The sequence below is a fragment of the Musca autumnalis genome, unplaced genomic scaffold (assembly GCF_047663935.1).
Source record: "Musca autumnalis isolate F117 unplaced genomic scaffold, ASM4766393v1 scaffold_4, whole genome shotgun sequence".
NCBI lineage: Eukaryota > Metazoa > Arthropoda > Insecta > Diptera > Muscidae > Musca > Musca autumnalis.
The window spans coordinates 471,887-498,440 of NW_027411977.1; the positions used below are offsets into that span (position 1 = coordinate 471,887).

The 26,554-nt window shown below is 33.0% G+C and overlaps 2 protein-coding genes across 7 annotated transcripts; both read left to right on the forward strand.

Annotated features, from left to right (window-relative positions):
- Window positions 1-389: 389 nt before the first annotated feature.
- On the forward strand, window positions 390-12,089 carry LOC141404182 (female-specific protein transformer-like). Of its 6 annotated transcripts, none has more exons than XM_073987534.1 (6): window positions 390-515; window positions 597-864; window positions 5,956-6,038; window positions 6,091-6,849; window positions 6,915-7,204; window positions 11,642-12,089. In XM_073987534.1, the coding sequence occupies exons 2-5, from the start codon at window positions 681-683 to the stop codon at window positions 7,176-7,178; spliced, it is 1,290 nt and encodes a 429-aa protein (XP_073843635.1). In that variant the 5' UTR covers window positions 390-515; window positions 597-680; the 3' UTR covers window positions 7,179-7,204; window positions 11,642-12,089. The 6 variants fall into 6 exon arrangements, with proteins under 6 accessions (XP_073843635.1, XP_073843634.1, XP_073843638.1 ...); XM_073987536.1 differs by having other exon boundaries at window positions 429-534; XM_073987533.1 differs by lacking the exon at window positions 11,642-12,089 and having other exon boundaries at window positions 6,915-7,249.
- Window positions 12,090-23,422: 11,333 nt separating this feature from the next.
- Window positions 23,423-24,739, forward strand: Dhpr (dihydropteridine reductase). Its single transcript, XM_073987539.1, has 4 exons — window positions 23,423-23,733; window positions 23,819-24,005; window positions 24,106-24,439; window positions 24,506-24,739. Exons 1-4 carry the CDS (start codon window positions 23,650-23,652, stop codon window positions 24,606-24,608), a joined length of 708 nt encoding a protein of 235 aa, XP_073843640.1. The 5' UTR covers window positions 23,423-23,649; the 3' UTR covers window positions 24,609-24,739.
- Window positions 24,740-26,554: the final 1,815 nt, after the last annotated feature.

Consider the following 26,554-nt stretch of genomic DNA (forward strand, 5'->3'; position numbering starts at 1 on the left):
TTATTTCACAAAATGGACGAAAAACCGAAGAAAAAGTCGAACACTGACAACACTAAATTAAAAACTGTGAAATAAAAGACGAAAATTGATTTTTTATGTTTTTTTCTACCATTTTTCCGTTCCTTTACTTTTCTGGTAAAAATGTTCATGAGAGAGCAATTTTGAACAATTTTGACACTTTTCTCTTTTACCACTCTTACCATTAAAAAAGTAAAGGAACAAAGCTTTTAAGTATAAACACTGGGGTGTATTTCAGGATTTCGTGAAATCCAGTGGATTTTGGAGCGCAAGTGTAAACTTGGCATAAGTTTTGCTTGATTCCGCGCGAAATCGCGAAACGATGACGCCGAATGTAAACCAAATATTAACCGCGATTTAAATCGGCGGCGGCTGAACCCTTAAAAAATTGGTGGCGGCGGCAATCGACTGCAATTGACTCTGTTGTTGGAAACAGCAGAGGCAGAGGCAGTAAATTGTAAATTTAAGCTAATTTGTTAATTTTAAATAAATCAAAGGTAATTTATTAATAATTATGTACGTACACGAGTACTATTGAAAACTACAATTGTTTTTAATTTAATACTTTATACTTATAGAGATACTGATACTGGAATAACATGACTTTAACGAGAAATATCCTTTTGTTGTCATCGATATATTTCCCCCAAAGCGTCTAGAAAATGGAGAAAAAGAAGTCCTCAGAGAAGGTCATTGTAAAATTCATGCCAGAAGACGATGGAACGTTGAGGCACACAATCAAAGTTCTCCAGCAACCAACACCGACAGAGGATACTGACAAAGGACCTAATAGAATCGTTCGATCTATCAATTTTAACGATGGAATTCAAATAAAGAGAAAATATGGTAATTTTATTGACATGCAGGAAATAGAATGATTTGTAATTTGAAGCAAATTTGCCAACTCGATTACAAAGAAGTATTATTGGATAAAGAAAGTGTAAGCTTTAATAATGACCTTTTTGAATAATGCGGGCCTCAACAATCAACATTCCCACTGGAAGCTACTTTTGGATTTTGGTGCGATATAGTAAGTATAACTAAACGGAAATGTTATTACTTGACTGGGCTTAAATTCGTATGACTTAAGTTCATTCTCGAATCTTTGTCAGTACAAGAAGAAAAGTTTCTATTCTCCTGATACGGACGAACATATGAACTTCGGAGAAGGGACAAGGGGAGACTTCTCTCATGGCCTAATGTCATCTTTCACATATGTACAAATCTATCAAATTAATGCCGGTTCATATTTCAGGGAGAATAGCCCCAACAATGAGCGCTGAAGTAGTATGCCTTTACACTTGTAAATGCTAAACACTCTTAATCAATCTTAATCAACAATCTTTAAATATTCACAAAATCAAGTAGCGCTTACCATAACCCATTAAATTATCTAATGAACCGACATGGGATATGCTAATTTTAACTGTTCAAACACTTTATAAGTCTCAATAACACTACATTTTTCAAAAAAATATGGAAGTTAAGTTTATGGACTGAGGGTATGGTTTTCGAATGGTTAAAAATAAACACCAATTTTGATTCATATAGTAATACGACATTAAAACGAATGGGTTTGAATTTTCCAATATATGTACATATGAAATATACCTATAAAAATTATATATTAATCTTACTAAGCAATTACAATATAACATTTCAAAAACAGCCTTCAACCAAGCCACCAACTGCAATCAACTAGAATTGTCGTTTATACGACGATGGAGTTTATGTCTAAAGAAACGAGACCAATCCAAGAGTCGACAACTCATCGCCAGACACACCAACCGTATCAACAATCAACATTTTCAGCATTAAAAGCAACAATCAACTTTTCTCACAAAATATATGCTCCTATCAACATATAGCGGAACCCCACACCTAGGATAACAAAAGCAGCTCATTCATAGAGTTAATATGGAGATACGATATTAATGGTAATTGTATAGTCAATCAAGAATAATTTTGGGCATAAGTTGAATATACGGACTGGATTCGGATCGATTATAAAAAAAAAAATTCGATTTAAATGAAAGGCCGGCCATATTTGAAAAAATTTCGATTTAAACTAAACTTATCGTCAAAAACAAGGGAATTTCGGAGCCTATATCTCGGGAAGTATGGACTTCCTGCCCATGATATATATATTGGCGTGAGCAGCACTGCAAGCCCTACCTGTGATACAAATTTCAGATAGATTCGAATCCAGTCCAAACATTCATCCTGGTCCTAATTTTGTCTAGAATAGATAAATGTGAAAATATATACAGTTAGTCAACTAAATTATTGGAAGCTATGAATTTTAAAAAAAATTAGATTTTCAATTGGGAATTACAACAAGAGATTCTATCAATAATGTTGGGTTTGTTGTACATGTTTGTTGATTTATCTGTCTGACAACATCAAGTCAATAAATACAGAAATCGGTCGGAAATAACAAATTCAACGGGCAAAAAGGATAGGTGCCTGGTTTTTGTGGTGTCAACTAAATACTTGCAAAATGAGTGAATATGCAATGAAATCGTGGGATGTTCCCCGCGATTTTCTGCAATTAAAGATTTTTATTACTTTTATGGTATGTGGACATGTAGATCCGTAATTTTTGATCATACATTAGTTGTTGTGTGTGCAACATAGGCGGTAAATTAAAAAAAGTGAAAGTCAGGTAAACTGATTTCGGAAAATATGCTACATTTGGTCTATTCCAATTATAATAATGGTAAATCCGCCAGATAAATCGCTAAAATCACCTCTAATACGCTGAGAAATGTATTGCGAAAACCTCTTACAGCCATGAAAAACAATAATTTAATACATACCGTTAACTGTCTTTTTAGTAATATCCAGATTTTGGAGAAAACCAATGACAGAGGAGGTTTTTTTAGATGTTTTATTTTTTATTTTTTTATTTAATTTAATTTCAAGATTGGTAACCAAGCCAATAAGGCCGTATATCGTCACCAGAAATGCCCAAAGACGTAACCCTCTACGTAACCCTTTGAGGGTTACGTTTTTAGGCATTTCAGGTGACGATATGTTACAAAAATAAACTTAACGCAAACTACAGTCAAATCTTATATTAGAACTTAAATCTAATAAATACATAACAATAATCGCAAAGACACGACAATTCATACTACTCATAAAAAAAGAATACAAACACTACAAATTGCATAATATATTACAAATTACAAATTTTCATAAAAAAATGCACTTAAAGACCAAGAGAAAAACAGCATTTCTTTAACCCAGCTATGCAAAGTAGATGTAACGAACACAAAAGAACCCGATTACATTCAGACATCATGAGACTGAGCATATATGTACAACCTCCTTTTGAAGGAACACAGAGAACAGTCAAACCCTTAAAAAAAGAAGGTGGCAATAATTAAAAAATGATTTAAACAACAGCGTCAAGAATTTTTGGCCTGTTGACCCCGAAAATTCCAACAATTTGCAATATAAGTACTACAAAGACAACGACCCTAAGCATAAATCTTATTTATGTATGACTTAGTTGTTATACAACTGCACCAAAGACATTGACACCCCAGTCCAAAGTCTAGATATTAACCCCGTCGACAATTCATGGGTACACCAGAAGAAAAAAGTCGGGAATAGGTCGCCCCCCCCTAACAGGAGGGACTAAAGAAAATGCATTAAAGAATAATGGCAAAAAATATCATTGGAATATGACATTCCAAAACTTATTTATTAAATTCAGACACGTTTACAATCTGTTATCGATGCACAAGGTGGGTATACGAAATATTAGAACCAACTTTTCGAAAATGCCCTGAAAGACTGAAAAGTTGTGAATTTTGCAATTCTTTAGTTGACAGTACAAATAATGAGTTGTTCTCCTTTTTGTTAATTTTTAGAAAATTTTTGGTGAAACTTAGCTATTTTTTATTTTATATTATTAATAAACATGTGTAAGAATAAAACTGTGAACAAAAATATTTATACCAATAAAATTATGTTTTAGTTAAAATTTTGTAATAATTTTGGTTCTGCAATAATTAAGTTGACTAACTGTAGGTAATTACATATATCAATTAATGCACAGAAGGCATTGGGATACTGACTAATTACAATACATATTGAAAATAATGACTATGTATATATGTACAATTTTAAACATTCATTTGAGACCACCCTAATGTTGTACATCGAATGCTAAGTGTTGTATTCCATAACGCTGCCTTTGGGTATTCGGAACCAATATATGGGCAAGTGTTTATAATTAAACATTTGCTAAGAGTTTCTGGGGATATTCTCAGTGACATTTGTGTTGTGGTTCCTGAAACCTCTAGGTTCTCATTTATGGAAATAAATTCAAATTAAAGAACAAACATACACCTATTGCCGTGCCACCATTTACGGATCTAATTTTTCAGATCCAATATATATATATATATGTATGTACAAAGGCCACCATCCTATATTTTTTTTTGGAGCCAACATTTATAATATAATTGTAAAAAATTGCTTTCTTTAGACGTTTGTCCAATTTAATATATTTCCATCATAAATGTCGGGTACATACAAAAAAAAAAAAAAAAAACAATTTGTTAAAAGAAACTGTGGAAAATTAAGTTCTTTTTTATGTCTAAAGTACACAAAATAGAACGGTGTTAAGAGAACACAAACTACAGTGTACAAGAAATCTACGGTCAAGATAAATATATTTGAAATAACATCCGTTACAGCGAATATGAAAAGCATACGATTGTTTATGTGGCGTTAGTATATAACCCCAATTACTATTATAAGTATTCGTTTCTTATAGTTTTGATTTTCCTAATAGATTTTTAGCGTTCCGGTTAACTCAAAGTTGAAAGTGATCTTTAAATTTTAAGGAGGACCTTCCTTCTTGGCATTAGCTTCTAACGTGAAAATTATATTTTTGATTTTGACAAATTATTTTATTTTGCGATTTCAAATTCATCCAATAGTAAAGGATGACATATAATAATGACGCTCAGACTAATGGATACATATACGCCAGATTCCTTTAATTTGTTTCGTTTTATGAACAGATACACGAATGTCGTCCATGATTTAAGTCGTTGATACCTACATTCTACAAAAAAAAAAAAAAAAAGTAAATAAATAATTAAAATATAAGAATAAATAAACTACGAACTCACTCACTTTTATAAGATTGATTAAATATTACTCATCTGTAAGAAAACAGCGTAAAATGCACTAGAATGTGTCTACGTTATTAGTTTTAATAAAATTGCCGCTATATTAGTTAATATCGTAAATTAAGTTATATAATATAATACTAGTATAATATACAATTTATTTTGATAAATTTTGTATCGCCACCTTATACATATGTTCATAACTTGTTTTAGCACACACAGCAAATACACTTAAGTATTAAAGGAGAAAACCGATATGCCTACCTGGCCACCAATCAACAAATAAATCTACAATCAACATACCCAGAATCCTTCAATCAACATCCTCATCTACGACTGCCCACATTTAAACTGATTATAATCAATATTACAGCATTAAATTCGAACGTATACAAAAATATGGAACCAACACAGTAGCACTGTTTAGAACCATGATATATGTACATTACGTAAAACATATATTCGTTATAAGGTAGGTTTGTACAATAATATATTGTTTAGGTTAACTCCAATCAACTGCCCAAGGAAATCACCAACTATCAACATGTCAATAGTAATGAAGGATAACACAATACTTTTATAAATATGCATCTTATTAATATACCCAATAACTTGCATAACAAAATTAGAAGAAATCATTTAATAAAAATTAAAAAAAAATGAGTAAACGAAACCGGTTTCGAACACGCTAATATTTCTAATAGCATTCGTTCAACATAAACCAATCCAATTATACATATTTAAATGTATATACGTTGTTTAAAGAAATGTTTATTCCCAACAGGTGAGGGAGCCAAACCTTTATTTGACCGCGAAGATGTGAAGGTGAATACAGTTGCCGATAGTGGCATAGGCAAACAACAGAAAGTAAGTTGTTTTCATTAAATAGGCCTAACAAATATATTCATTTTAAGATAAGCTCCCTAGTCATTCCAAAGACTGTCATATTGTTGTGAAGGAGGATTCCCCTGAATTTTCTCAAAAATGTTCCGAAGGATATGCTACTACTGGAAAGGACAATTATAGAAGAGAAAAAAAGTCTGAAAAAGATAATTGCCAAAAGTCGTCTGCAAGAAATGAAATAAGCTTCGAAATTCACGAAAGAAGTAAAAAGCCATATTTCAGTGATCCCATCCGGGAAAGAGATCGTTTAAGACGTTTATATGGTAGTCCACATAAACGAAGATCCCGTTCACATTCACCTGGCTATTCCAGAAGATCTAGGCGTGACGTCAGCAGCTCAAGAAGTAGACATTCCAGAAGTCGAAGTAGATGTTCCAAAGGTCGTAGTAGGCGTTCCACTAGTCGCAGTAGACGCTCCATAAGTCGAAGTAGAAGATCCACAAGTCGAAGTAGAAGATCCACAAGTCGTAGTAGAAGATCCATAAATCGAAGTAGAAGATCCACAAGTCGAAGTAGAAGACCCACAAGTCGAAGTAGAAGATCCACAAGTCGAAGTAGAAGATCCTCTAGTCGAGGTCCACATAGATCTTCTCGGAGACACAAAAGTCGACATCGTTCACGAACACATTCTCCTAGACGAAATCGTTCGAAACACAGAAGTTCCATTCCATCTAGCGGGGAAGACGAAAGGGAACATGACAAGTCTCGAGATGTTTGTAATAGAAAAATTCCTTCGTCCCTGCCATTAGGATTCGCTAATTACACCTGTCCATATGTAAGAAATTTACATTTTATTTGTTAGTGTCGGAAATTAATGTATTTTTCGCATATGTATTTCAGCACGTCGCTCAACCAATTCTGGCAATACCCGGAACACAACAACGTCCATTCTTACCTATGATGCCAGCACCCAGACCTTTCCATCCACAGGCGATATATGGCGGTTTAGAATCTACTATGCCCTATATACCAATGTCACCAATGCCCTTCATGCCAATGCCCCCATCGTCATATCGTCCACACCCAGTGTATAGGTATCCACCTCCGCAGTACAATACTAACAGGTTCCAATTTCGAAGTAAAAAACCGGGTCCGAAGTCTTAGCTTCAATGAAATACTTTTTTTTATTGGTAAATTATAAAACTTTTAATTAATTTAAAACACTCAAAACAAAACTAAATTTGCTGGATGGGTTAAGTGGGGTTCTTGTATTGACTTCCGTAAAAGTGGCAGATTGTCTAAAAATATGTATTAAAACAAAGGAATTGGGTTCCAGCACATTGCATACTTTAAATAGCAGCGTTATGGAGCACGTTGTGTTGTGCGCAAAGCAAACAAGGCAGCTTTGAAGTTCACTAAATATACCATTAGGGTAAATTGCTTTCGTAGTAAAAATTGGTAAATTCTTGCAGATTCTGGAACAGGCCAAAATATTTAAATATATACACAGTTAGACAACCAGTTTGTTGCAAAGGCCAAAATTGTAAAAAAGGCCGACTTCCGTATTGTCAGTTGCTTTGTATTCGTGCATGAAACTAGGGGTTCTTAAATCGATTTCCCCACTACTGCAATTTCATAAAATTACTCTAGCATGGAACTCGATTTAAGAACCCTAGTTGTGAAAGATCCCATCTTCAACATTTTAAGGAATTTCAAGAATTGTAAATAAATACAATGCGTGAAACATCCGATCTCTTCTCCAGCATTAGGGCCAATTCTATAAATGCCAAGTACAATTAAATTCCTTTCTTCAACATTTGAACCAATTTCATGAATTTTAAATACAATTTCAATAAGAATAATATGTTATCTTTCTTTTTGTTATGTTTTTATTTATAATCAGCCCAATCATGAATATTCTTGCGGAATGCAGTTCTCGCGGAATAGATTTTTCTCGAGAGAACATTCCTGCTATCATGAATAATGTGAGAAAAATAATCATTGAATTTAAATGTTGTTGTAAAAACAAAGAGAAAATCGGCCTGTTCGATCTCCCAAAAGGTTGTACATGCTTTTACAAAATGCTGTTCGATAACAAACTTGTTCAGTAAACGAGAAATGAGAAGAAGTTGCAAGAACTTATAGGCCAAATACATACGGTCCGTTGTGTTGCGCGTTAAAAACAACAACCACATGAAAAATGTGTAAGTGATGCCAAGTTTGCTCTTGAAGTTTTCATGTGGTTGTTGTAACCATGGTACAATTAGAAAGGTAGATGCCTCAGCCCAGCTGATCGAATCTAAAACGTCAAAAAACTAGGAATTCGCCATGAAAAATCAAAACAAAAAACCATATGATTCGGTAAGAGATAGCACGTCTACACTTTATAGCCAAACACAAGCGATAAAAAGAGACAACAAGAGACCATTTGGCGAAAATTTTGACAGTTTACATTACAAAAAAAGTTGCTTTGTTGTAGCAATTCGCCGATGCATCTACCTTTGTAATTGTACCATGGTTATAACGCAACGCTCAACGCGCCGTATGTGCAGCGGCCTTTACAAGTACTTTTTACTTGCGAAGTTATCGAACAGACCTAATCACCCTTATTATGGTTGGCGTTGTCGTATCCAAAATTGCAAACTGACTGTCGTAACGTCTAATTGGTATTCACCCTTATTACGGTTGGCGTAGTCGTAGACGTTCAAGTGACGTAGGCGTAGACGTTGGCGTAGTCGTAAGATACATTTTTATATGATGAAAAATTATATACAACGACATTTTTTGTCTTTTATAGCATTTTATGTCCTTAAAAAATCGAAAGAAATACATTTGTAATTTCCAGAACGCATTTCTTGGTTTAAATACAACATTTATTTTTTTTTTTGATACGACAAATCGGTATTACGTATGGCGTAACACGACAAGTGGGTATTACGTGTATTACATTACGTATGGCGTTGAAATACGAGGAAAGAGTCGTGACCGATTTTGTAAACGACAGCATCATGGTACAATAATACAGGTAGCATTATCATGCCAGCTGATGGTAACATAATGTGTCAACTGCATTGAATTGATGTCAAATTTTGACACCTTATGTTACCAACAATTGCCGATGCGGCTACCTGTGTGTTTGTACCATGGACAGCATATAAAAATTAAAACAAATTAATTTCAAAAGAATTTTTTGGCAATGATTGTTAAAATATATTGGAAAATAACTATAATAAATACAAATTTTACTACTTTGATTCATTTGCGTAAGATAAATTTCGTGTCTTTATCAGATGACAAACTTTCTATTGAAAATCTGTTAGAGTCCTCATATAACGATCCATGCAATGCAAATTTCTTAGTTTTTATTAAAGAGATGATTTCAAACGAATTGTTTTACAACTAAAAAAATATATATTTTTTAATTTTGTATGAGAAAAAATTACGACAACGACTACGCCAACGACCACAAAAACGTCTACGCCGAACATTTATTTTGATTGTAAAAACTGTAGGGTTTGTTGTTCTTCTGAATTAATAGTTTAAAAATGATCTAATAATTCTATTTATTTTTGTTACCAAAAGAATTCTTTAAAATTTTTAATTTTTGCTTTTTTGTACAAATGCACACATAATCACCCTTATTACGGTTGGCGTTGTCGTATCCAAAATTGCAAGCTGACGTGTCGTAACGTCTAATTGGTATTATGTATGTTTTTGAACAAAAAAGCAAAAATTTAAATTTTTAAAGAATTCGTTTGGTAACAAACATAATTAGAATTATTAGTAGATCATTTTTAAACTTTTAATTCAGAAGAAAAACTAACCCTATAGTTTTTACAATCAAAATAAGTGTTTGGCGTAGACGTTTTTGTGGTCGTTGGCGTAGGGATATTTTTTGGTACCACGTAACATTTACGACAACGACAATTATTTTGTCCATATTTACATTAGGCAATTTTCCTTGCGGCAATTGCCAGTTTGTCGGTAAGAGAGGGTGTCGAGAGGCAAAGGGTTACCATATGCCTCAACTCTCTCTCCATCAACCTGACAATTGTCGCAAGGAAAGTTGCCTAATATAAATATGGACTTTCTCATACAAAATTTAAAAAATATATATTTTTTAATTGTAAAACAATTCGTTTGAAATCATCTTTTGAGCAAGAACTAAGAAATTTACATTGCATCAATCGTTATATGAGTACTCTAACAAATTTCCAATAGAAAGTTTGTCATCTGATAAAGACACGAAATTTATCTTACGCAAATGAATCAAAGTAGAAAAATTTGTATTTATTATAGTTATTTTCCAATATATTTTAATAATCATTGCCAAAAAATCCTTTGAAATTGATTTGTTTCTATTTATATGCTGTCGTTTACAAAATCGGTCACGACTCTTTCCTCGTATTTCACCGCCATACGTAATACCCGTAATACCCACTTGTCGTATTACGCCATAGTTAATATCGATTTGTCGTATCAAAAAAAAAATATATATAATAATAATAATAAATGTTATATTTAAAACGAGAAATCCGTTGTGGGAATTACGAATGTATTTCTTTCGATTTTTTAAGGATATAACATGCTATAAAAGTCTAAAATTGTCGTTGTATATCATTTTTCATCACATAAAAAATGTAACTTACGACTACGCCTACGACAACGTCTACGTCACTTGAACGTCTACGACTACGCCAACCGTAATAAAGTGAATGTTAAATTTTATAAAATAAACAAATGGTCTGTTCCAGAACTGCAAGAATCTACTAATTTTTACTATTTTTTTCGATAACATAAAGGAAAAATTTTTATCGTAGTAATAAAAAATTGTAGCTTTTTGCAGGTTCTGGAACAGAGCAAAAATTAATCAAATAATGGTCTGCTCCAGTACTGCAAGAATCTACTATTTTTTTTGTCGATACCATAAAGGAAAAAATTGTTATCGCAGTAAAAAATAGTAGCTTCTTGCAGGTTCCTGGAACAGGCATTAAATTACACTTTTACACATCAAAGATATTCAGAAGATGTTACTTATTATGAAAAACATCAGATAAGAGTGGAAAATTCCATTCCAAAAGATGGCAAAAATTGAAAAATATGAATTTTAAAATAAAAATAATTGAAAATATGCAATTATCTAGTGTTGATCGGTACAAAAAATTGAGAGTGACTGAGTTTGCAAACTAATGTTATTTATTTTAAAAACCCAACAAAAGTGTTTCTTTTGCATGTTTTTGCCTAACTTCAATCATTCACAATTCCTAGTAAATTTTTTCAATTGCTATGAATTAAAGCTTGTTTGCTTCGAAATTATGTTTACTTTTCGATTAAATAAAAAAATGAATTATTTGTTATAAAAGTTGAGAAAAATGCGAATTTAGTGAAATAGTGCTTTTGTGCTAGTAGTCGGCACCATTTCCCAATTGTCGACATGGCATGTTCCAGTAGTCGGCATATAGTATTTTAGTAAAGAAATTTTATAAATTGATCGTTTCTTTAACTTTAAACCACAAAAAACGCACTTCTACACAAATAAATCTTATTTTAATCCATATTGCTTTTAAAAATTAAATAATTTTAAGATTTTGTTAACATTTGGAATTCAGTTTAAATTTCTTTTTTAGGTGTTTATAACATACAGGTATGTGATGAATTTCGAATCGATTTGGTATGAAAACGATTTGTCAAAAACGAGTGAATTGTATTTAGATGTGATGGGAACCGCATCGAGTTTCAGTTCCACGTTGTTTCAATTGCATTAAATTCCCACATACTAAATACGGACTAGTGATCCTGAATCTCCAGCTGAAAGCGACTTTAATGGAAAATAAAATTAATATGTGTTCTTATTTAAATTGGCCTATATGAGAGCTTAGTGAGGAAATTATTGTGCATTACATGATGAGAACTACAAACAGCTCATAACAACATATTATGCGGGTGTCTTCACCAATTTGGAGAAAACACAGATGTTAAAAGTAGATTTTTTGTTCTGTGCTTTTTTATCAAATATATTGTTAACAAAATATTCCAAAAATAAGGAAAATAAATGTTAATTTATCTTTTTACTCACGTTCTTACATTCAAATTTTTTCACATAAAAAATCTATCCAAATTTATTACATCATCTTTCAATCGACCACACAAATATGGCCGTTTTCAAAACGAGAAAAACGGTCTTTTGATTAATTTTTCCATAGAACAAAATGGAATATGAAACCGATATCGAAAACAATTCGATGTCGGAAAATTTACATGCATCACAATCACACCTACAGTCGTTTTTGACTCGTTTTGAGCTCGAAATCTATTTTCATCACATACCTGATAAACTTAATTATTTGAAAGTTCAATAGTTTTTTTTAAATTTTTTGAAATTTAAATATGTTGCTTAAATAAATTAGATCATGTCTAAAGTCGGTAACTATAACCTAATTGTCGGCATGCCACAAACGCGCGCGTAAAATCGCATAAAAGCTCATTTTTTATTGAAGTTATTTTAATAATTGGACTTTGAAGTATTTATTTAACATATTTTTACAATTTCGAGCTAAAAATAATTGACAGAGCGCAATTTTTTTTACACCATGCCGAGTTTTTGCAAACTTAACATTTTGTTGTCCCTAAAGTCGGCATCAGATGAAATGGCAGAATTACAATAATTTTTTTTAAAAATTTATTTTTCTAATGTGTTCTTTTGAATATTATCTACCATCACAACAAAAATTCAATTCAAAAAAATGCCCATATTAATATAATTACAGGCATTATTATATTGATGTCTCCACTAATTTTTTCTTAACAGACATGCATTTTGGGTTGTGGTGAAAAACACTCACTAACAAAAATTAAATTATAATATAATAAATGGTCTAAGCGCAATGAAATTTTACACAAAGTTTTAGATGACAATATTATTGAAGCGTATTTAAAATCATTTTTATATTTTGTTGTAGTAATTGTTATTTATTTGTGTTCGAATAAAAAAGATGCCGACTACTGGTACATGCCGGACTCAGGAGCACGTACCCTATATTCTAAGCGAATTTGTGAAACAAGGACTATTATTAAAGCCTTAACTTAAGTTGAATCATTTAGTAAAATGTCTAAGCTTCATTTTTTTGGTTATGAAAATATCTCTAAATTGCAAGGGTTGACAAATATTTTGGTTATAATATTGGTCAAAATGAAAATATTTAAAATATATGTATGAATTTCCTTAAAGTTTTAGTTACTTTCCAAAAATGGCAAAAATGGCCACTAGTGCCAAATTTCAGCCTGGCACCTGTAGATTTCCGAACTGTATAGACTTTTCGGAAATTTGCGGTTTTGGCAGTTATGACCAAGAGTTTAACTCCCTTTTTCAGTTGCTGAATTTATATTTTTTGAATTTTTAAAATTATTTTTATTATCCTTTATTATATGTACATATGTTCAATAAAATGTTTTTTGTGCTTATATATTGTAATAAGACTACACTGTGCATCATTTTTAAGGTGATCTTGTGCAAACAATTCGAACTGAGGATTTTTAGAAAGTACAGACCCAAACGACGAGAAACCCTAGTTGGGGTTTGTTGTGTCAGATCCAGCTCGGATTTTATGGCCCCATCTAAACATGGTTAAATATTGAGTTTTTCAAGAAATTCGGGGCTATATCTCTGAAACCAATGCGAATCTTCTTCCGACCTCTGAAGCAAATTAGTAGATAAGGACAAAAATAAAATATTTGGAGAAATAATGAACTCGAAAAACTACATTTATTGCCTAAAATTTCAAAATATATGCAAAAATTCCACAATTTTTATACATTTCGCACCGTATCTCCAAAACCGTTAATTTTTTCTGAATATTTTCTTTTGGAAAAATATTTCCTGGAATGTGGTACACAACTCTTCAGAACATGTCATTGCTGTAAAATGCCTCTATGCCGTTGTTTTCAGTACATTTTTCAACGACGATTTAATAAAAATGTCAATAATGTAGTGAAATCCGAAATGCGAGAATAAACTGTTGGTGTGAACTCTGTTTGAAATACGTGTTGTGAAAGATATGATGCAAAATACCGCTGAAACAACATGAAGTAAGCATTTTAGAGTTTCGGAATGTTCTAAAGAATTGTTAAGAACTTTATTTGGAAGATTTTTGCAAAAGGTTATTTGCTTCAACTCCCAATAGTTTAGCCGATACTGACCAGAATTTCAGCAATTATGTAAAATTTTCTATATTTTATAGATTTTGATGCCCTAGATGGAGTGTTTCTTATGTGGTTTTTTCAAAAGATAAGTTCTACTAGCTTAGGGCTACAATATTGCTAAAGACAGCAAGGCCAAATTCCTATTCGTTTCTGAGATAAAGGCCTGATAAATGCAAAAAAGTGTAGATTTAGTCCGGTTTAGATGAGGCCATAAAATCCGAACTGGATCTGACAGGACAAAACCCTACTAGGATTTTTGTAGTCTAAATATGTACTTTCAAAAAATGCGTACTAGAAGTTGTTTGCATTTTCAGTGTTGCATAGTGCTATTATTGATGCTACTAGCGATTTTATTTTTCTTGGTAACTTAGGCAATCTACAAATTTGAAATGGATAGGATTAAGTTATCGTATATGAAGATTCCACGAAACATATTTTTTTTCGGGAAACCTAATGTTAGACCTCGCCGAAATGTTAACAATTTAATAGGGATTTCCTACACTGAGAACCAGAAATACATTATTACAGGCAATTCTTTTGAAAAAGTTTATCAAATCCTATAAAGTGCGGAAAGTAGATAGTAACTCTATATAGAGGCTGTGGCCAAAAGTGGACCAACAATGTCACATCTTTATAAATAAAAATCAAATGTCGTTCGTTGGTAATGGCATCAGTTGAGAATGGCTGGACCAATTTCGATAATTTTTTTCTGTAAAATGTGCGCCATAACCCGACTTGGGTTTTTATGCAAAGAAAATTTGACCACGCCCACTTTTTTCAATTTTAATGGGCCGATTCCGTACAGCGAGGCGAGTCGTGTCGCGTTGCCAGTTGCAATTTTTCCATTACGTATGGCAAAAGTCGCACGACGACGTCAAATTTTGTCGCCGTAATGTTCATTTTCCGGCGACAACAAATTAGCTGTCGCCGTTCATTTTTACTAACGAATAAAAATAAAAAAAAAAAATAAAAATAACTTGTTATCGACGATTATTTTCTATCGCTGTACGTAGTGCATTTTTTAAATTTTGTCACAGAGACGATAGACGACGCGACATGACTCGCCTCGCTGTACGGAATCGGCCCATAAATTTTTATCATTTCTACAAAAACTACTGAACCGATTTTCCTGAAATTGCCAGGGAATGTACAGGTATGGCCCCCGGTAAAAATAGGCTACAAATTCAGTTGAATGTTATATTTACAATAATTACGAATGTATCTATTTGGGAGTTAATTTGCGAGACAATTGTGGTTGTGTCTCCGACCTTACCCACTGTTTTAGGACCCAAAGACTTCACCACACCCACTTTTTAAAATATGTTACATCTGCAAAACTCTAAACCGATTTTCCTGAAAAATTCAGGGAATGTACAGGGTGGCCCCCGGTGAAAATAGTATGCACATTTTCTTGAATTTGCAAGGGAAATTTTTTGGAGGAAGGAGAGAAGAGAGAAATTCCGGACGCAATTCATCATTCGTGATTGGGCTGAATATTTTTATATTTTACTTTATGAATTTAATCCTTCTTATTTTGATATCTTCCTGTTCGTGGCATATGACATGCCAAAGAGTTAGTGATGCCATGCTTGAATAGCATCTTTGGCATCGAATATTTTGCTGGGAACCTTAGCGAACAAAGAACAATTCAAAGGCACTTATGATATGTCACTTATCATCTTGAGTTGCCGCAAAGTTTGTAAGTACCTACATATGCACAGTGGTGGTACTTACATGGAAAGGAGTGACAAAAATACTTCTAGATAATATATCGAATTGAAATTTTTATCAATGGGTCCTAGTGGCCTAGAAACACTCTAACAAAAATATTTGAGTCCTAGGTCCAAAATTTCGCATGGTTCCCATGTAAGGAATCATTCTGAATTCAACTATTTTACTGTTGACAACATATTGTTTAACTGAATTCGCTGTAATCCGGTACTAGGAGTTGTTATTGCATAGTAAACCTCCCCGGGAGAAACTGTCAATATAGGTTCATGATTTGCTATACCACCATATATGATTTCTATCTTGATTTAATGTATTTTACAGATGTTTAACAAATTCTAGACGGATTAGGCTTTAATAGTGAACTCAGAGTTTAGAACTTGATTTTATAAATAAACTAGCTAACCACCTATAATGTAAAGAAATGAGCCATACAGAACCGAGTTCCCAAGATTCTAAGGGCCATATCTCTGGATCCAGAGAAGGTATTACAAAATATAGCACCATTTTGGAAAGGTTAAAGTGCGATCTATAATCTGCCATGCATTAAGCGGGCACCCATAATGGGCCCATTTTCGACTTTTTGAGGGTTTTATGGCAAAATCCGGGTCCAAAAATCAGTTTTTAGGTTATATCACTTGACCGGTTCAGTAGTGCCGGGTCAAACCCGGGTTTTGTACCCGGACTTTCGGGTCCAATAACCGGATCCGTCCCCCAAGAAAATTATACATTCCACATGAACAGCGCAACAATGGGGGTTATCATGAACGGCAATTCCCCGTTCATTTTTTCACTTAAGCCTTAAGCTGCAACGGCGGAAAAACAAAACTCACGGGGAAATTTCATTCATGATACACCCTAATATCTACCTCTGAAAAAAATGTCAAAAAAATCGGAGAGTTTTTACTAAACTAGAGTTGTTCCTATATAAATGAAGTACGCCGAGTTATTCTAGAAAAATGAACATTGTCTATATATTTTAATCTAATAAATAAAAAAATCATAATTTCAAAAAAGCCAATTGACAATTCCCTTTGCCGGGATGAAATCATGATATTGGTAGCGATCAGTACATTTTGCAAGCTGTCAGTGCGTTTTGTAAACATTACTCTCTGCAAAAGAAGTAATGATGAAGTTAAGCCAATGGGGGAATACTCCAGACCTAAGTCCTTGGTCACACTAGAAGGTTTCATTGAAACAATTTCATGAAATCCAGGGTTCCTAGCTCGATTTCCATACTAGAGTAAAATCATGAAGTTGCTGCAGTGGGGAACTCGATTTATGAATCCCTGAAGGTTTCAATGAAACCACTCTAGTGTGACCTTCGACTAAGCAATAATTTAATAAATAATTTTTGGTCTGTTCCTTTACTTTTAAAAATGGTAACAATGGCAGTAAATGGCAAAAGTGGTGAACTGCTCTCATATAAGCTCTTTTCCTTTACGTGCAAGAATCTTCAAGTTTTACAACTTTTTACTCGAAAAGCGTTCCTTTACTTCAGACACCATACAATTCATATGGAAGCAGATTACAACTTTTGCTACTTTTGCCGGTTTTACCATTTTCTAAAGTAAAGGAACAGACCAATAAATTGTATGCTTATAAAAGTAAGGGAACACTTTGCGGGTAAAAAGTGGTAAAAACTGGTAACCTCAGGTACGTAAAGGAACACGACTAATTTTATTTTTTAAGTTATCAGGTATGTGATGAATTTCGAATCGTTTTGGAATGAAAACGACTTGCCCAAAACGAGTGAATCGTTTTTAGGGGAAGTTTACACTATATGTAAATGTCATATGACATGAAATTTTCCAGCGTTAAATATTCAATAATATGTGAAATATTGGAGATTTTCCTTACGCCATTTATTCTGTGCGTCCACCCCAACAAAAATATAATAAAATTACTTCTCCACATTGCCTCCGTGGGTATATATGGAATGTTTTTATTTCGTGTCATATGACATTGATAGATAGTGTAAACTACCTCTTAGATGTGATGGGAACCGCATCGAATTTCAATTCTACGTTGTTTCAATTTCGTTAAATTCCACAATCAAAAAACAGGCTACTGATTAGAGATGGCAAAAAATGGATGGCACTATCGATAATATCGATTGTTTTTTTAAAACTCAATTTCGATAGATAGTTTTGCCTATCGATATTATCGGAACAAAAAGACCCAACCTAAAATTCATTGAAATAAATAGAAAATTCGCTGTTTTTCGGTTTTGTGTGTGTGAGAAAGTAAGTCCGTAGTCACACGTACACATTTTTCGGAAAAGTAAAATGTATTTTTATATTTTTACAAAATAAAAGCAATTGTTTATTCTCCTTTACATTTCTGTGAACTACATGTGCAAAATGTCAAGAAAAGCATTGACATTTCCGCCATTTTTCAAAGTAATGGTGTTGACAACTTAACGATAATATCGATAGCAATCGATATTTTTAAATATTATATCGAAAATATCTAATGTTGGGAATATCGATGGTTTGGCAGCTCTACTACTGATCCCTAATCTGCAGTTGAAAGAAGAAAAATAGAAATACACTTTTTTAGTCTTGGCGATGACAAAAGCCGAAAAAATTAATAAGTCATTGGTCACACTAGATGGTTTCATTGAAACAATTTCATGAAATACAGGGTTCCTAGGTCGATTTCTATACTAGAGTAAAATCATGAAGTTACTGTGGTGGGGAACTCGATTTAAGAATCCCTAAAAGTTTCAATGAAACCACTCTAATGTGACCTTCTGCTTGGTTTACATTTACGAAATCCACTCGATTTCAACTGTCAATTCCATTGGTTAAACGTCAAATGAAATCCAATGGATTTCAGTAGTGGGATTCTGTAACTCTCTACCGATAGAATTAACGACAAATGTCGATATTTGTCGGTAAGTGCTTTTCTGTATACAAATTCTACCGATTTTATCGATTATACCGATACCGATTATCGAAAATCATCGGTCAGTTACCGACGAAAAAAAAGGAATCGTTAAGTCTACCGACATAAAAGAATTTTCATATTTTAAACAAAAAAATCAATGAAAATCAAATTTTTAAGAAATGATTTTGGAATATATTTCATGGCAAATAAAAAGGTAAGCTGAGATACATTTCTTTACGCATAAAAAAAGAAAATTCTGCGACATATGGTGGATCCTTTCAATCTAAGTAATAGGAAGCTTATGACATTTTACAAATTGGAAATGGATACATTTTATAAAATAATGGGTGAAATTGGGGGTCATTTGGTAACCTCCAGAATTGCGCGAAAAATCTCTGAGAAAATAATAACTATGTCCCGGTCCATACTAGCGTGAATTTCATTAAAAAATTTCATGAAATTAGAAATTAAATCGAATTCCCCACTACAGCATTTTTATGATTTTACTCTACTATGAAAGTCGATCTAGAGACGCATATTTTCATGCAATTTTTTCAATGAAATCACTCTAGTGTGGACCTGGACTATTTTCAATACGAACAAAATATTATAAGGATATATTCCGTAACAGTTTCTACCCATATAAAAATGTATTGGTGGTTTCGATTAGCATCAACAATAAAAGAAAGAATATCACCATGGTCGTCATATTCCCTGATAATACGTAATTCTGAAATAACAGACCAATGTATACATTTTAAAAATTCCTGTTCAAAATATACATATTAAATGTATTAAATGTTAGGATTCTACATCTTCCGTTTCACTCTATATTCGACCAAGTTAACTAGGCGTTTACACACAGACAGTATTGGCAAGACAATAATTTTCACCAATGCATTCATACTTTTCTCTATACATATTTAAAAATTTATAAATGTATTTGTGAAAAAGGTTTGTATTTTTGCTATTGTCTTGTCAATACTGTCATTTGTAAACGCAGGGTAAAAATACCCCTCCACATAATAAAACTTCTGAAAAAAAAAACAATTCAACCAATTTGTCGAATATTACACCACGTTTACATTAGAACTTGTCGGGTTATGAGAATTTATACGTATACCAAATGGATTTGACAATAAAAATACACTATAAATAGTTTTAAATACGATTTTTAATTTTTAGGTTGTAATTTGAAACATAATCATTTTATATACAATTGTGAATTAAATATGTAATTTCCTTGGAAATTTTAATTATGTTAATTTTGAAATGACGTACATCTTCTTTAAAATTCCGTCATTCTACTGATATTCGTCGGTAAAATTTTTGTATCGATAACATTGAAATACAGAATAGCACTTTCGGTATTTCAACCGAACATTTTCGTTAATTAACGATATCGGTTCGGTAGAAAAAAAGTTACAGAATCCCACTACAGATGTGATTTCATTTGACGTTTGAGCAATGGAATTGACAGTTGGAATCGAGTGGATTTTGTAAATGTAAACCTAGCATTCGACTAATAAATAAAATAAACATGTGTTCTGAATTTAATTGGCCTATATGGAAGTTTAGTGTCGAAATTCTTGTCCTATTACATGAGAAATACAAACAGTGAAAACAAATTAAGCGGATGTTCACCAATTTGGAGAAAACAAGCATGTTAAAAGTATATTTTTTCGATCTGTGCTTTTTTATCGGAATATCAAATATTTTCGTAACAAAATATACCAAAAATAATGAAAATAAATGTAAATTTATCTATTCTATATTCGTGTTTAAATTTCAAGCTTTTTATCCTAAAAAAATCTCAAAATTCATTATAGCTCATTTAGACTAGCCGTAAATCCTCAACTGGATAAAAAGATAACTTGGAAACGAGTTGAGACTTTTTAACAATTCAAAAAACAATTTTGTAGGCCGAAGAGTTGTCTTTAAGATGGTATACAAACATATTCCGTTTACAGTACCGTTATACTAAAATTTTACCGGAAATTAAAAAATGGTCCTTTTTAATGTAAGCCTTAAAAATTATGCACCACAATAATCGATTAATAATTTCCAAATTTTTCGCTTTTTATACAATTTTAGTTATCAGAATGGTGGAATTATTGGATCCCTATCGTTTTTAGTAGTTTTGGTTGCGATAGAAAAAATTATATTCTTGACGTAATACCCCGGTTACACTATTGAAGGTTAACCCACTGGGTCTAATAGATCCAGTGGGTTAATCTTTGCTGGTTACACTTAGCTTTTCGAGGATATAAACTGTCAGCTGATGTTTGTTTACGTATACATACAAAATAACTAATAAAGTCGTGTTTTACAGTTTTACAATTTCTCGTATGAGATATGGTCCCCTCTTTGCTCATATTGGTATATTTTTCACACAGGGGTACATTTTTGTATCATGGTATCAAGCGTACTTTTTGTTAAAAAGGTGTCTAATGTAAAAAAATAAATAATTTTATGATTTTCAAATAACTTTAGATTTATTAACTCCATAAAATCTCATGCGACCAATCGTAAACGTGTAAAACACGACAAACTCTGTTGCAAAAACAGTTGCAACTTTTGGTACTTTTTGAGTAGATTTGGATTTTTTTGCACAAATACCGAATACAACACTGTATTTTTGGTGGATTTGTGCCAGATTTAAAATAAACCCTGTCGTGAGAGGATTTAATTTTTGTATGGCAAATCTGGTCAGATTTGACCAGATTAAGCAATAAATCCTCATAAAGTGGGTTAACCCGGCAAAAAACTGTAGTGTAACCGCTCTATAATATTGGCATTATTGTAATTAATGTCCCTTTGTAGGCAATTTGGTTAGAAATTTCTAGTTTTTGAAGTTATTTTCCAAAAAATAACCATGAAAAATCATTAAGGGTTATATCCAGAGTACGTACAAGCAACCTAATGATATATGGAAAGGCCAGGCTTGCCCTATATTATACTAGTCTTTAACGGCGTTGCCCTGATAGAGGTAAAAATCGGGGCATATAACAAAATTTTTTGCACTTTTCTCTGAAAATAGCTTTCAGAAACAATACGTTGCTTTTATATGTTTGCTTTTATAAAAACAAAAATTTCAACACCCATTGTTGCCATTCAAGCCAAAAGATACTACTCCCTTCGACGAGTTTCATTCCAATTCTTTTTTTGGTTTTTTTCAAAATGTGTCGTATTTTTGCGGGCCAATATTACGTCAAGAATATCATTTTTTCTATCGGAATCATTGACAAAACTACTAAAAACGATAAGGCACCAATAATTCCTCCATTCTGATAACTAACTATTAATCGATTGTTGTGGTGCATCATTTTTAATGCTCACATTAAGAAGGAACATTTTTTAATTTCCGGTAAAATTTTAGTATAACGGTACTGTAAACGGAATATGTTTGTATGCCATCTTAAAGACAACTTTTCGGCCTACAAAATTGTTTTTTGAGTTGTTAAAAAGTCTCAACCAAGTTATCAACATTTACATTTTTTATTTCAGGTTGCATCATTTTTAGTGGCAGTCACTGTACCTTTGGAGGATTTAAATGGCAGTCAGCTGATTTTTGTTCATATCACAATTACCAAGGTAGATGCATCAGCCCATCCGATCCAATTTGAAACTTCAAAAGAAATTGTTGTAAATTGAATTCGTCTCAAAAAACATACGACAAATTAAAAATTTTTTGTTTAATATCATGGTAGAACAAACCAGGTAAAGCATGGCACAATTACCAAGGTAGATGCGTCAGCCCAGCTGATCGAATTTAAAACGTCAAACATAGAGTTGGATAATCTAGTTCCTTGTACTAGTTCCAAAACGTATGAGTAACATCATGAAATGTAACGCGTGATATTAAGTATAAGCAGTTTGTTCAAAGAAAAAGTGTGGGCCAATGGAACTGCGATGTGAACTAGATAGTTCCATATAGTTCCTTTGGCACAACTCTAGTCAAGCAAACTAGGAATTCTCCATGAAAAATCAAAACAAAAACCATATGATTCGAACTTTCTGCATCTTGATTGGCCAAATAAATTTGGAGCAAAGTTCATATGCCAAGGCAAATTGTGTTGTTTTTCGCCTTGTTTACAAATTTTGACATATTACATTACAAAAAAAGGTTGCTTTGTTGTAGCAATTGGCCCTTAGGCCAAACCTATAGTTCTGCGGGTGCGTTCAAAAATACAAAAACAAAATACATGTACTTCAAATTGAAATACATGTACAGTCGAAATCGCTTATAACGTCGGCCAAGGGACCGACGGAATTTGTCGCTATAACCGATATGCCATTATAAGCGATAGGGCTATAAAGGGAACCAGAGATTTGGGACTTTTGGATATCGTCGTTATAACCGATATGACGTTATAAACGACGACGTTATAAGCGATTTCGACTGTATTTTATTTTTGTATTTTTGAACGCACACGCAACACGCAGAGCTATAGGTTTGGCCCTCAAACAACAAATCTTTTTCGTGATTCCATGTCACAAAATACTTAATACCAATATTTTTTAATACCATGTATTTTTTACACTTTTGTGTATGAGGCCGAGCATTTCTGCCCAACAGTGTTAATACTGACACTAGTAGTATACGTTACGTTTGCACCAAAACTGCCCAACACTGATTGAATATGTAATTACTTTGTATTGGCAACTGACTTGTTTTGCGCTTATACACATTCGTTCGTATCTTTGATGTGGAACAGAATTGATCCGGTTTATAGAGGCAGTCGCAGTCACATTTTATACTTCACTTCATCTGTATCAGTTGCTCTCGGAGTCGTTGTTAAACCAGCAAAGTAAAATGTCTGTTGGTCGCGTTTTAATCTATGGTGGAAAGGGTGCATTAGGGGCAGCATGTGTTCAGCATTTTAAAAGCAACAACTATGTACGTAATGAAGTGTATTGTTAATAACAAATTGTGCATTAACAACATGGCCTTGTAAATAAATAACTTTCACTAAAAATTCTAGTGGGTTGGCAGCATCGACTTAAGCGAAAATGAGCAGGCAGATGTCAGCATTGTTGTTCCCAGAGAAGGCTCGTGGACAGATCAAGAGCAACATGTCATCAGTAAAGTAGGCGATGTGCTACAGGAAAATAAGTTGGATGCTGTGATATGTGTTGCTGGTGGCTGGGCTGGTGGAAATGCGAAAAAAGGTATGAAAGTGAATTTGTATATACGAAATACAATAACTATAGATACATATGTATGTACACGCTTCTGAATATGACGATTACAACACACAAATACTTAAAGATTTGGCAAAGAATGCTGACCTAATGTGGCGTCAAAGTGTTTGGACTTCTACCATATCTGCAACCGTAGCAGCACATTATCTTAAGGATGGAGGTGTATTGGCTTTGACCGGTGCCAAACCTGCATTGGAAGGCACGCCTGGTATGATCGGCTATGGAATGGCCAAAGCGGCGGTCCATCAACTAACGCGTTCATTGGCTGGTAAAGATTCTGGGTTACCTAACGATTCACTAGTTGTATCTATATTACCAGTTACACTAGACACACCAATGAACCGCAAATGGATGCCAAAAGCTGATTTCTCTACGTGGACACCATTATCTGATGTTGCTAGGTAATAACATTAAATTATACTGCTTATAGTATTAGTATCATATAGTATCATTATGTTGGATTTCAGTATGTTCTTAAAGTGGACCAAAGGAGTAGAACGCCCCACATCCGGATCTTTATTACAGCTTATTACAAAGGACTCAGTAACACAGTTAGTTGAAAGTACTTAATTGATGACTCCCCCTTTTTTATATGTATGTATATTTGTATGTGTGTGTACTATTTACTCTCTTATGTATAGAAAAGAATAAATACATCAAAATCAAATTAATAAATACATTTGATTCTTGCTGAATACGTATTTCAGTTCATGTCTTGATTTATTGATAACCTTTTAACGAATAATCAAAGCAGCATATCACTATCACACAACCCAAAGCTAAAGGAAAAGCAAGAAGTCAAGGCACAGATTTATTTACCTACCATGGTACAAATACACAGGTAGCCGCATCGGCAATTGTTGGTAACATAAGATGTCAAAATTTGACATCAATTCAATGCAGTTGACACATTATGTTACCATCAGCTGGCATGATAATGCTACCTGTATTATTGTACCATGTTTACCTACATAGTATGTACCCAGCAAACCAAATGTCGGATGTCCGACACATCTGAACAATTTCGGAAGCTAAATCATTCAGATTTTGTTCCGATTTCCATACGATTTTTTGTAGGGGAATTCGTTTCGATTTCGGAGAATAAATTTCCCTTTGAATATTTTATTTATTTATTAATAAACTTTACAATAATTCTAAAGCTGGGTACACATTGTCAGTTTTGAATGACAGCTTTGTTGTTGTTTGCTAGTGTGGCCGTTCATTTTTGTCATTCATCATACAACCACAAAATATTTTGTGGTTGCTGGACATTTGGACAGTTATCGATAACTGCGAAATATCGACATTCAAAACTGACAATGTGTACCGCTCTTACTAGGCGTTTACACAAGGCAGTTTGTCTCCAAATACAACTCTGATTTACTAACACATACATACATTTGTCTCCTAGCTGTCCATCATTTTTTCAGAGACAGTATGGTTAAAAATTTTTTGATATTTTTGTAAAAAAGAAGTGAAACGATAATTGAAATGTGTTGAAAATAAAAGAATATGATCAAAAACAAAATATGTGAACGGAAAACAAAAATAAATCGATAATTTTCATTCATAATTTTACAACTGTTTTTGCAGTTGTCGGGACGCCTACGTCACAAAGGCAATTTTTGGGTTTTTGACAATCAATACATGAACTGTCCTGTCATGTGTAAACGCAGGGTGAAGCCATCGGGCCAATTAAAATGAATTACATTAGCTGTGTTCCAGAACTAAAAAGTTTTTACAATTTTTACGACTTTTACACATTTTACTCGAAAAAGCGTTCCCGTACACAAAAAAGTTGTAAAATGTTCACTTATCTTTAAACAAAAATGGCGCTGAATGACAAAAACTTTTTACACGACAAATTTGGGCGAGTAAAAAAATAGTAACATGGTTGCCGGCGTCTGATTGGCTGATACGGCGACTTTGACATTTGTTCCAGTTTTTTTGACGTATTTTCCATTTTTTCGTTCCCGAATTTTTGAAGAAACTTTTTTGTGACAACAATTTTTCTCTCTTTCTCTCTTTTACGAGTTTTACTATTAAAAAGTACGGGAACGAAGCTATTAAGGCTTGCGTACATAAGCTGCCTTGCCTGCTTACCTTGCTTACTTCTGATAAAAGAATAAAAAAGAAAAGGGCAACCCAGTTCGAAATTTCCTCGGCCTTCTTTATTCTTTTATTTTTATTATGTCAAAAATGAAGCAGGAAAGCAAGGCAATCAGGCAGAGCAGCTTATGTACGCAGGCCTTTATATTGCATATATGATACTCTTATGTTACACGCTAAAACTTTCATACGAAACTTTCCCATTATTTTGGCGTTCATAGATCGAGTTCCATACAAACGTAATTTTATGAAATTACTGTAAAGGGTTGTTTACACCATCTATCAATGTCGTATGAGATATCAAATTTTCTACCTGCGAATGTTGTACACATAGTGTGACCACTATAAAAATTTTCATCTATCAAAATGATTTGTCAACTCATATGTTAATTTTTCATTTAGGGAGC